The sequence below is a fragment of the Salvelinus sp. IW2-2015 genome, linkage group LG4q.1:29 (assembly GCF_002910315.2).
Source record: "Salvelinus sp. IW2-2015 linkage group LG4q.1:29, ASM291031v2, whole genome shotgun sequence".
NCBI classification, from domain to species: domain Eukaryota; kingdom Metazoa; phylum Chordata; class Actinopteri; order Salmoniformes; family Salmonidae; genus Salvelinus; species Salvelinus sp. IW2-2015.
Genome location: NC_036842.1, coordinates 54,493,777 through 54,507,155, shown reverse-complemented (window position 1 = coordinate 54,507,155; position 13,379 = coordinate 54,493,777). Strand labels below are relative to the sequence as shown.

Genomic DNA, 13,379 nt, shown 5'->3' with positions numbered 1-13,379 from the left:
AGCTAAATCATTTATATGCTTGCTTCGAGGCAAGTAACACTGAAACATGCATGAGAGCATCAGCTGTTCCGGACGACTGTGTGATGACGCTCTCCGCGGCCAATGTGAGTAAGAACTTTAAAGAGGTCAACATTCACAAGGCAGCTGGGCCAGACGGATTGCCAGGACGTGTACTCCAAGCATGCACTGACCAACTGGCAAGTGTCTTCACTGACATTTTCAACCTCTCCCTGTCTGAGTCTGTAATACCAACATGTTTCAAGCAGACCACCATAGTCCCTGTGCCCAAGAACCATAAGTTAACCTGATGATGATGCATGATCTCCATTGCACTCCACACTGCCCTTTCCCACCTTGACAAAAGGAACACCTATGTGAGAATGCTATTCATTGACTACAGCTCAGCGTTCAACACCATAGTGCCATCAAAGCGCATCAATAAGCTAAGGACACTGGGACTAAACACCTCACCTCTGCATCTGGATCCTTGACTTTCTGACGGGCGTCCTCCAGGTGGTAAGGGTAGGTAACAACACATCCACCACGCTGATCCTCAACACAGGGGCCCCTCAGGGGTGTGTGCTGAGTCCTCTCCTGTACTCCTGTTCACTCAGGACTGCACGGCCAGGCACAGCTACAACACCATCATTAAGTTTTCTGACGACTCAACATTGGTAGGCCTGATCACCGACAACAAYGAGACAGCCTAGAGGGAGGAGGTCAGGAAAAAGAGGACCGAGTACGCACCCATTTTCATCGACGGGGCTGTAGTGGAGCAGGTTGAGATCTTTAACTTCCTTGGCGTCCACATCACCAACAAACTAACATGGTCCAAGCACACCAAAACAGTCGTGAAGAGGGCACGACAAAACCTATTCCCCCTCAGGAGACTGAAAAGATTTGGCATAGGTCCTCAGATCCTCAAAAGGTTTTACAGCTGCACCATSGAGAGCATCCTGACGGGTTGCATCAAGGACTGGTATGGCAACTGCTCGGCCTCCGACCGCAAGGCACTACAGAGGGTAGTGCGTMCTGCCCAGTACATCACCGGGGCCAAGCTTCCTGCAATCCAGGACCTCTACACCAGGCTGTGTCAGAGGAAGGTCCTAAAAATGTTCAAAGACTCCAGCCACCCTAGTCATAAACTGTTCTCTCTGCTACCGCACGGCAAGCGGTACCGGAGCACCAAGTTTAGGTCCAAGAGGCTTCTAAACAGCTTCTACCCCCAAACCATAAGACTCATGAACAGCTAATCAAATAGCTACCCAGAATACTCACATTATTATCTATGCTTAGCCACTTTAATAACGCAACCTACATGTACATAATTACCTCAATTACCTCAACACTGGTGCCCACTGTCACGTTCCTGACCTTATTTCCTTTATTTTGTCTTTGTTTAGTATGGTAAGGGCGTGAGTTGGGGTGGGCATTTCCTCTGATTGAGAACCATATTAAGGTAGGCTGTTCTCACTGTTTGTTTGTGGGTGATTGTTCCTGTGTCAGTGTTTGTGCCACACGGGACTGTTTCGTTCGTTCGTTCGTTCGTTCGTGTGTACGTTCCTGTTCGTGCGTTCTTGTTTTATGTTCTCAAGTACAGGTCTGTTCACGTCATTTAGTTATTTTGTATTTTGTCAAGTGTTCTTCGTGTTCGTCTTTCTTTAATAAATCATTATGTATTCAACCCACGCTGCATATTGGTCCGATCCTTGCTCATCCTCAGACGAGGAGGAGGACGAGCGTTACAGAATCACCCACCAACCAAGGACCAAGCAGCGGGGTAACGGGCAGCAGCGACAGCAGCGGCAACATACACAGGATTTCTGGACATGGGAGGAAATTCTGGACGGTAAGGGACCCTGGGCACAACCTGGAGAATATCGCCGCCCTCGTGAAGAGCTGGAGTCAGCTAAAGCCGAGAGGCGGTGGTATGAGGAGGCAGCACGTAAGCGAGGCTGGAAGCCTGTGAGTCAGCCCCAAAAAATTATTTGGGGGGGGGCTACAAGGGCGTGTGGCGAAGTCAGGTAGGAGACCTGCGCCAACTCCCCGAGCTTACCGTGGAGAGCGAAAGTACGGGCAGACACTGTGTAATGCGGTAAAGCGCACGGTGTCTCCTGTACGTGTGCTTAGCCCGGTGTGGGTTATTCCACCTCCCCGCGCTGGCCGAGCTAGATTGAGCATTGAGCCAGGTGCCATGAAGCCGGCTCAACGCGTCTGGTCTCCAGTGCGTCTCCTCGGGCCGGCATACATGGCACCATCCTTACGCATGGTGTCCCCGGTTCGCCAACACAACACAATTCCACCTCCCCGCACTGGTCGGGCTACGGGGAGCATTCAACCAGGTAAGGTTGGGCAGGCTCRKTGCTCAAGGGAGCCAGTACGCCTCCACGGTCCGGTATATCCGGCGCCACCTCCCCGCCCCAGCCCAGTACCACCAGTGCCAACACCACGCACCAGGCCTACTGTGCGCCTCAGCCGGCCAGAGTCTGCCGTCTGCCCAGTGCCGGCCTGCCACTGCGTCTGCCAGAGCCAGCCTTGCATGGCCCGTCTGCCCAGTGCGTCTGCCGCTATCCGTCTGCCCAGCGCCGTCTGAACTGCCGTCTGTCCTGAGCCTTCAATGCCGCCCGCGTCTGTGCCCTGAGCCTTCACAGCCGCCCGTCTGTCCTGAGCCTTCAAAGCGCCCGTCTGTCCTGAGCCTTCAAAGCCGCCCGTCTGTTCCTGAGCCTTCAGAGCCGTCGTCAGACAGGAGGCCGCTGAGCCGTCCGCCAGACGAGCCGCGAGCCGTCCGCACAGAAGAGCCGCTAGAGCCGTCCGCCAGACGGAGCCGCTAGAGCCGTCCGCTAGACAGGAGCAGCCAGAAGCGCCCCAGACAGGAAGCAGCGAGAGCCGCCCTGCCAGACAGGAGCAGCCAGAGCGCCCGCCAGACAGGAGCAGCCAGGCCGCCCGCCAAGACAGGACAGACCAGAGCCGCCGCGCCAGACAGAGAACAGCCAGAGCCGCCGCAGCCATTGACCTGCAAGTGCCGCAGCCAGCCATGGACATGCCAGTTGCGTCAGCCAGCCATGACCTTGCCAGTGCCGTCAGCCAGCCTGACTGCCAGAGGCCGCGCAGCCATGACCTGCCAGCGTCAGCCAAGCCATGACTGCCAGAGCCGTCAGCCAGCCATGACCTGCCAGAGCCCGTCCCAAGGCCCAGCCATGACCTGCCAGAGCCGTCAAGCCAGCCCATGACCTCCAGAAGCCGCCCTCAGTCCGGAGCGCCCTCAGTACCGGAGCCGCCCTCAGTCGTGTGCCCCGCCTCATCCGGTGCCGCCCCTCAGTCCGGTGCCCGCCCCTCAGTCCCGGTGCTATCCTTAATCCAGTGGAGTTTATATGGAGGGTAGCCGTTAGGAGGGAGGCCACGGAAGCGGGGATTTGACTATGGTGGGGTGGCGACCACGTCCCAGAGCCAGAAGCCCGCCACCGTGGAAGATGCCCACAGACCCTCCCTGATAGGTTCCAGCGTTTTTGCGGCCGGAAGTCCACCTTGGGGGGGGGGGGGGGGTACTGTCACGTTCCTGACCTTATTTCCTTTATTTTGTCTTTGTTTAGTATGGTCAGGGCGTGAGTTGGGGTGGGCATTCTATGTTATGTGTTTCTATGTTGGGTTCAATGTATTAGCCTGATATGGTTCTCAATTAGGGGCAGGTGTTTTACGTTTCCTCTGATTGAGAACCATATTAAGGTAGGCTGTTCTCACTGTTTGTTTGTGGGTGATTGTTCCTGTGTCAGTGTTTGTGCCACACGGGACTGTTTCGTTCGTTCGTTCGTGTGTACGTTCCTGTTCGTACGTTCTTGTTTTATGTTCTCAAGTACAGGTCTGTTCACGTCATTTTGTTATTTTGTATTTTGTCAAGTGTTCTTCGTGTTCGTCTTTCTTTAATAAATCATTATGTATTCAACCCACGCTGCATATTGGTCCGATCCTTGCTCATCCTCAGACGAAGAGGAGGACGAGCGTTACACCCCCCCACATTAACACATTGACTCTGTACCGGTACCCTCTGTATATAGCCCCGCTATTGTTATTCACTGCTCTTTAATTATTTGTTATTCTTATCTCTTACTTTTTGGGGGATTTTCTTAAAACTGCATTGTTGGTTAAGGGCTTGTAAGTAAKCATTTCATGTGTTGTATTCGGTGCATGTGACAAATAAAATTTGATTTGAAATTTTGATTTGATTTTCAAATTTCAAGGACGTATGGGAATCCGTATCACCAACCAACATAGATAAAGCCTTTTACAGTGAAAAGTCGTGTCTGCTTCGGCGCTGTCATTTTGGAGTAATAACGTTTTTTTTTAAGTCAAATGACAATACACACACACAGCCATTTTGTCACAGATATTATTGTTAGAAAAATAAGGCCGTTCACAACCGCTTTAGTAATTTTAAGAAAGGCCGTTGACAGCCGCTATGGGTTCTAAAAGTGTTTTAAAATGTTAAAATATATTCCGATTTTTCAAAGGGTGCTACAGCACCCTCAGCACCCATACTTCCCATGGCTATGTACACAGAAAGTGTCACGCCCTGACCATAGATTGCTTTGTATGTTTCTATTTTTTGTTTGGTCAGGGTGTGATGCATTCTATGTTTGTATGTCTAGGTTTTGTATTTCTATGTTTTGGCCGGGTATGGTTCTTAATCAGGGACAGCTGTCTTTCGTTGTCTCTGATTGAGAACCATACTTAGGTAGCCTGTTTTTCCACTGTTAGTTGTGGGTGGTTATTTTCTGTTTAGTGTTGGTTGCACCTTGCRGAACTGTTTCGGCTATTCTTTTTGTTATTTTGTATTCAGTGTTCAGTCAGTTAAGCGAATAAAGACGAACACGTACCCCGCTGCATTTTGGTCTGACGATTCCTCTTCTTCTTCCGATGAATGCCGTGACAGAAAGCTTCAAGTGACCTACATGATTCTTCATCGAGCTTTGTTGTTTTTCACTTTTCAGTGCCTTGTTTAGGAGAAGTTCTGAATAAAATTTCACTGTGTGGTTGGATAAAATCTGCTTTCTATGAAAGATTTTTTGATCCTCCAATTTTATGAATGAGTGTCCGGGACTGCCAGATAGTTTTGTAGTATCAACATTACTGTAATTTGAAGATACTATTTTCCTTTCACATACTCGTCCTCCTCTCAATGTTCCTTATCTCCCTCCTAGACCAGCATTGCTTCTGCAATGTATTTTAAACATGGTACTTTCAGCCTATTTTAACGACGCTTTACAGTAAAACCAAAACCATTGAAGCAAAACATCGCTTCCAGAGAGGTACTCAGAGTACACTGCTGAAATGAAGAGGGTGCGTTGTCTGGATTACTCCAATTTACCAAATGTACCGTGTTTTTAATCATTAGTGCACCGTTCCATATGCTCAACATCAACTACACTAAAAAGCTACTTTAGATTTTTTGATCCACTCATTCATGCATTAATTTCATTATCCAATCAGCTATAAACTCAGGTATTCAGCAAACAGTAACACAGCCCCAACTGCCGGTCCATATAGTATACACAGATAGTCAAGAGGAATGTTGTGTGTGCATAGGGGAAAACAATCAACTGGTAAATGGCTCTTTGGATGAATAAAATACACATACACATCGATCACAGTGTTTATAGAAGAAGGACACTATCACCTTGAGACCAGAACTGCTCTGTTCTGGTAAGGAATGCTGCGTTTAATGTACTTTTGTTTCACCATACAGTATGCGTTGCAAGGGAGTTGATGAATGGCAGCCATCAACAGCATTGACTCTGGSAATTGAATAACTTTGCTCAAGGGTAATCTCTTGTGGAGAGACTACGTAAGCATAAATGGTAAATTATGCTAGATTTTAGTTCTGGGTTAACCAAGATTAGTTCTAGGGAAAGGTTTGGCTCTAAAGAACCCATAAGCCAAAATGAAAAGCTTATAGCAAAACTTGAAAGAATCAAAACAAAGAACTAGACAGTTGAATACAAATCCCCAGGTGGTCTTCCATCATATAGCTTTCACTTCTCCTGTCTAAATGGATTAGTGCAGATGAGAGAGATGTAACAGAGAGAGGAGGAAAGGATGGAAGCCACTTTAGACTATTTAGATGCACCTGGGACCTACTGAACTCTGATTGACCTCACACTTCCACTACCACAAGCACTACTGCCAACCCCAGGTGGGCAAAGTGTAAGCACAGGGTAGGAGTAGGAGCTAATGGCAAACATACATTTCAAACTTCAAATGTAAACCAGGAGAAAATATATTTAATCTAACCCTAATAGGATTACCAGGCCTAAGACATTTATATTTAAAGACATTTTGATATTTTTACATGGGTGTTAGCGATTCTGCAGTTTAAAAATGAATGGTAATTCAAACGAGTTGGTCCTGGGCAAGAGACTAAATTCCATTTTCCATGATATTATGTAAATGGCTTCCTAGTCCATGACAATTTATCCATGCCAATGAGGTCAGAAACTCTGTGCCTTGTGAAAGTTTTCCGTCATTTCAACCAGCCTGGCAGCGAGACACATTTACGGTTACTCGGGTAGCAGTTGGCATCTTTATTTATCCTCTGGGAGGTTATTTTCCTCTGTGTAATAGTGATGGAGTCATTGCCGACTTTTAACATGAGGAGATACGCTTTTCCTCCGAGGCCCTCAGGTCTGGAGAGAAGCCTATGGAGTCTTGCAGTATGTTACAAGTGTAGATAATTGATTCTGAGCCCAATTGATTAGAGACAGCTAGCTCAGCAATGCTAACATGCTCACCTCTCACCATTACCAATAACAGGGGAGGTTATCATGTCTTGGGCGTGTGATCATTGACCCTCTGTTACTTTCTCACTCATCATTAGTCACGATTCATTCAGGATTATCCATAATTATGGTCGCATCCACATTAATGTAGAAGTGTTTAGAAACATATTCTATTCTTATTTATGATAAAATTGACTCCAAAATGACACAATACATTATTTACTATTGGGCACAAAACAATCTGAAACACAACCAAAACTAACTGCAAATGCATCCAACAAGTTTGGAGAGTCACAAGCTTGATGTAATCATTGCGTGCATGGAATATGGGACCAAAAACGACATTTTAGATGTGTCAGTGATTTTGACCCCTACCTWTTTGAGGCAAAAAAGTATTACCTGTTAAACAAAATCTCTTTCTCTGAGCCATTGTATTAGTATACTGTAAAATAATATAATTTCCCAATTTTTTGGAGCATACAATATAGCTCAGTATTTTTATTATTTATTTTATACAGTCATTATTGCTCATCTTTATCAAGGGTGTCAATCATTTCAGGCCCCACTGTGCATGTTACAGCTGATTCATTTTAATTCAGCAATGACAATATAATGAATTTGTGGCCTTATGTCCACACTGGCTGAAAGCTGCAATAATAATTTAATCAGAGGGCTCAGAGAGAACCGAGTTGTATTATGAGAGAGCCCCTAGAAAAAAACACAGCTGTGTACTTACTTGCGATATGGAGAATCAATTACACTGACTATTGCTATGAGGTTTGGGCGATCGCAACCTTCTCCTATCGTGACTATGTACCCATAACACATTGTGGTATACGTCGCATTCAGAAAGTATTCATACCCTTTGACTTATTGCTAATTTCATTTAAAATGGATTAGGCCTGGTATGTTTTTCCCACCAATATACAATATATACCCCATAATGACAAAGTGAAAAGTGAAAACTTGTTTTTTAATAACTGTAGCGTATTTATAAAATATTGAAATATCTCATTTACATATTGTAAATATTCAAAACCTGAGTCGATACTTTGTAGAAGGGCCTTTTATCATGATTATAGCTTTGAGTTGTCTTTGGTATGTCTGTATCAGCTTTGCACATCTGGATATGTGGATTTTACCTCATTTTTTCTTGCAGATTCTTCTCAAACTCTGTTAACTTAGATGGGGAGCAGCGGGTTGAACAGCAATCTTCAAGTCTTTCCACAGATTTTCAATGGGATTCAAGTCTGTGCATTGGCTGGGCCACTCAAGGACCTTCACATTCTTGTTCAAAAGCCATTCCAGCTTTGTTTTGGCTGTAGTATGCTTGGGGTCATTGCAAATCTTCGCCCCATCTCTAAGGTCGTTTGCACTCTGAAGCAAGTTCTCATCAAGGATTTGCCTGTATTTAGGCCTCATTCATTGTTCCCTCTATTCCTACCAGTCTCCCAGTATGTGCCGCTGAAAAGCATCCCCATAGCATGATGCTGCCACCACCATGCTTCACAGTGGAAGCAAGTGCTTTGCCAGCAGCATACCACCCTGCATACCACTGCTGGCTTGCTTCTGAAGCTAAGCAGGGTTGGTCCTGGTCAGTCCCTGGATGGGAGACCAGATGCTGCTGGAAGTGGTGTTGGAGGGCCAGTAGGAGGCACTCTTTCCTATGGTCTAAACAAAGATCCCAATRCCCCAGGGCAGTGATTGGGGACACTGCTCTGTATAGGGTGCTGTCTTTCGGATGGGATGTTAAACGGGTGACCTGACTCTCTGAGGTCATTAAAGATCCCATGGCACTTATCGTAAGAGTAGGGGTGTTAACCCCGATGTCCTGGCTAAATTCCCAATCTGGGCCACAACCATCACGGTCACATAATAATCCCCAGTTTACAATTGGCTCATTCATCCCCCTCCTCTCCCCTGTAACTATTCCCCAGGTCGTTGCTGCAAATGAGAACGTGTTCTCAGTCAACTTACCTGGTAAAATAACGGATAAATAAAAAAAAAACAGTAAGGATGGTGTTAGACAGGTGATGACCTGTGCCTGGTTTTCTCCAGACATAGCACTTTTCATTCAGGCTATAGAGTAACATTTTTGTCTCATCAGACCACAGAATCTTTTGCATTATGATCTTAGTCTTTCACGTGCCTTTTTGCAAACTCTAGGTGTGCTGTCATATGCCTTTTTCTCAGGAGTGGCTTCCATCTGGCCACTGTCCAATAAAGCCCAAGATTGGTGAAGTACTGTATAAATGTTTTTCTGGCAAGTTCTCACATCTCAGTCCCACACATCCCACTCTGACAGAACTACAGGGTTCATTGGGTTCTGGGTCACCACCCTGACCAAGGTCCTTCTTGACCGGTTGCTCAGATGGCCAGCTCTAGGCAAATCTGGGTAGCTCCATATTTTCAATTCAATTTCCCAATGATGGAGACCACTGTGCTCTTGGAAAGTTAACACATAAATTATTTTATATCCTTCCCCAGATAGACTACATGACCAAAAATATGTAGATACCTACTTGTCAAACATCTCATTCCAAAATCATGGGCGTTAATATGGAGTTTGTCCTCCCTTTGCTGCTATAACAGTTAAATAAAGGTTAAATAAAAATAAAAAARTAAAAAAATAAAAACAGCCTCCACACTTCTGGGAAGGCGTTCCACTAGATGTTGGAACATTGCGGCGGAGACTTGCTTCCATTCAGCCACAAGAGCATTAGTGAGGTCGTACACTGATGTTGGGCGATTAGGCCTGGCTCGCAGTCAGTGTTCCAATTCATCCAAAAGTTGTTTGTTGGAGTTGATGTCAGGACTCTGTGCAGGCCAGTCATGTTATTCCACACCGATCTCGACAAACCATATCTGTATGGACCTCGCTTTGTGCACGGGGGTATTGTCATGCTGAAACAGGAAAGGGCTTTTCCCAAACTGTTGCACAAAGTTGGAAACACAGAATCGTCTAGAATGTCATTGTATGCTGTAGAGTTAAGATTTCCCTTCACTGGAACTGTGTCCAGCTTGCTTTCTGGCATACAGCGACTTGACACGTGAACTTTCAAGGTGTCCCCTGCTGTTGAGACACTCTCATTTTCTTGCCTGACAGACACACACTAGATGTCAACAGTCTTTATTCAAGGTTTCAGGCTAGTTTTTTGAAAAACAAGCAAGAACTTTGAGTTTTGGTTAGGAGAGGGTTAGGAGAGCACCGGAACAATATCAGTCTTTCGGCGCACGAGCACGCTTACTAATTTTGCTTTCCTATTGAACATACTACTTTCCGTATGAAATATTATAGTTTATTTACATTTTATAGTACCTGAGGTTTGAATAGAAACGTTGATTGACTTGTTTGGACGGAGTTTAGCGGTAGCTTTTGGAACTCCTTTGTCTGCACATTGAACGAGTGGATTACTGAAATCGATKGCGCCAACTAAACTGACTTTTTGGGATATAAAGAAGGATTTTATCTAACAAAACGACCATTCATGTTGTAGCTGGGACCCTTGAGATTGCAAACAGAGGAAGATCTTCAAAAGTAAGTGATTTATTTCATCGCTATTTGTGATTTTATGAAGCCTCTGCTGGTTGAAAAATATGTTGATGTGGGGTGCCGTCCTCAGACAATCGCATGGTATACTTTCGTCGTAAAGCCTATTGTAAATCGGACAATGCAGTTAGATTAATATAATTTAAAATCTTAAATTATTGTAAGATTTGTATGTTCATGAATGTTTAATATTCCGATTATTTATTTGAATTGCGCGCCCTCCAATTTCACCGGATGATAGGCGTCCCCGCTAGCCTATCCCTAAGAATAAACGCCTTGCTGTGTATTAGGAGAGAAAGACACTTTTGGATTCAATCACATTTCTTTATCATCCATCATGGCGTCACAAAGATAGCTCACATTTAGTAGCCATATCTATAAAAATCTTCAATAGAGTTTCAGTAAAAACCTCATTGAGCAGCCATTTTGTGCCAGTAAAAAGAGCCCCATCCCACTTACCAGACTCTCTGGAGATYTGGACGAAAGCCTCCACGCCACTTTCACCGTAATTCCCCTCCGAGGCCAGTGTCGACACATAGTTCCAGCCCATCGCCGTGACGATGTCCAGCATGGCCTGAGCTTGGTAGGAGTCTGGTGGCACCACACGGGAGAAGAAGTCGTAGCGTGTGTTGTCACTCAGCTCGGGCGCCGTGGATGCATAGCTGATCTGAGGGATCTGTGCAGACAAGGAAGACATAGTGTAAGTATTTACTGAAAAACTAGTAATTGTTCAATTACACAATGGAAACTACACCCCAGACATCTATTATATGTTACACATGAGAATCGCAATGGAAAGACAAATCCCTGCGACGTTGTCAGAACTTTTAAGAACTACCTGACTTAAAACTTAATTTCATCCTGTTTAAGGAGCACATTCACCCCAAAAGAACTTCAAAACCAAAGGGAACCACAATTTCATAATTCTCAGCTGGACACAGCGTAATGGAGAAGAGAGGGGAAACTGTAAGGTGGAATTAGACAGACAGACAGGCAGGCRGGCGGGCGGGCGGACGGACACACAGACAGACGGACACACGGACAGACAGACACACGGACAGACAGACACATGGACAGACGGATACACGGACGGACAGACGGATACACGGACGGACAGACAGACAGACACACGGACAGATAGGGAGAACTGGCATAGCCAGGGAAGGTTGGAGAGTGATTGAAGGACTGATTGATTTCACTTCAGTCAAAGGCCAGGGTGCGCGGGCAGGCCCTACAGGCTGGACTCATTGGCATTCAAAGAGAGGGGGAATGGAAGAAAGAAAGACAGACAGGCAAAGGCCTGCCAGCAATACAAATTCCACTCATTGGCTGGCAGCTTGAGCCGATCTCAGCTCATTCACAGACTGCAACAAATTAAACCGGCTGTAAATACAAATGCATCTGGTGGCCAATGCCAACGTTCTGTCAATCCCAGAAGGTTAACCCTTGAACTGGGATTTCAGAGCCATAGGATAACAATAGCTAAATGAATACCAGAGGCAATAAGTGATTTACTCTCAACATTAATGAACTTATGCCATTAAGTGATTAAGATCTAGGTTGAAACAAATACAACTCGTATTGCCTTTAGTCCTTATATGAACAACTTAATTTCCAGGGACCAAAGAGCCTGCTTGTGGTTTTCCTTATCTTTCCATTAGCACATAATTGAAAAAGAGAAAAAGAGGGACGTTTGTACCCCTAAAGTTAATCTATAGCTTTAATTTATCAGTTAAGGAGAGACTCAACCAGAATGTACTGTGGCTTCAAAGAACTAGCTCTGTCCGTACACTCTAAAAAATGTTGGGTCGTTCGGATGACCCAACTGTTGTGATGCAGGCATTGGTTCACTTAGTTSGGTTRTTTTCTTTAAAAAGAGAAGGTTGGGTTGTTGATGCTGGGTTATTGATGCTGGGTTATTGAGCTATGACCCAGTCGGTCAGATCAGAAGACTAGAGAGGCGTGGCTTATTAGTGATGTGGCTTTCAGATAGTTATTTTTGGCCACTCGTGAGATTATATGTAATTCCAGTTAATCTGTTCTGTTGTATTGTTATCACATGTTAAGTTTGAACACTTACATTTTTATAGCTGTAATGAGAATCCAAATGTATTAGTTCCTTGAGAGCCTATGCAAAACCCAACGTTGGGATAGTTACTACTTTGTTACAATATGTAAATATTATCATTGTTATTATTATATTAGAATATGCAATGTGCAAAAACAAATTACGAAAGAAAGTTACAGACACACATATATCAGACCCCCAAGACATGCTAACCTCTCAACATTACAATAACGGGAGTTTAGCATTTTTGGTGGGTGTATGATATGTGCGTCTGTAACTTTCTCACTCATCATTATTCACGATTCATTCAGGATTATCCGTAATCATGTGTTTAGTGTTTTGAAACATATTCCATTCTTATTTACAATAAAAGTGACTCCCTAAATGACACAATACGTTATTTACCATTCATTTCTATCGGCCACAAAATAATCTGAAACACAACCATAACAAACAGCAAATGCATCCAACAAAGTCACAAGCTTGATGTAGTCATTGCGTACTATGACTATGGGAACAAATACTGCATTTTTTTACGACAAAAATGCACATATAAGTGAATTTGTCCAAAAACTTTTGCTCCSCTAARATGGGGGAACTATGTAYAAAAASTWTTGTAATTTCTAAATGGTTCACCCGATATGGATGGAAATACCCTCAAATKAAAGGTGACAGTGCCCTTTAACCTCTTAGTCATTGTTTGATTTCAAATCCAAATGCTTCACGGTCCCAATAATTAAGGAGGGCACTGTAGCTGCTCTACTAGTGCCAAAATTTGTTAGCAAATGTAATTAAAAGTTGAACCTATTCATCTATGGCAAAGATACTTACAGTGCCTTCAGAAAGTATTCACACCCCTTGACTTTTTCTTATAAATTAATTAAAAATGAAAGTCTGAAATGTCTTAAGTCAATAAGTGTTCAACCCCTTTGTTATGGCAAGCCTAAATACGTTCAGGAGTATAAATGTGCTTAAGTCACATAATAAATAG

At 44.5% G+C, this 13,379-nt stretch overlaps 1 protein-coding gene across 1 annotated transcript in view; it reads right to left on the bottom strand.

The window, feature by feature from the left end:
* LOC111962168 (metabotropic glutamate receptor 8-like) overlaps positions 1–13,379 on the bottom strand; it is a 246,947-nt gene that overhangs the window by 108,864 nt on the left and 124,704 nt on the right. Inside the window, exon 3 of the mRNA XM_023985041.2 lies at positions 10,780–10,996. Within this exon, the coding sequence (XP_023840809.2) occupies positions 10,780–10,996 (217 nt within the window). The remainder of the gene's footprint in view (positions 1–10,779; positions 10,997–13,379) is intronic.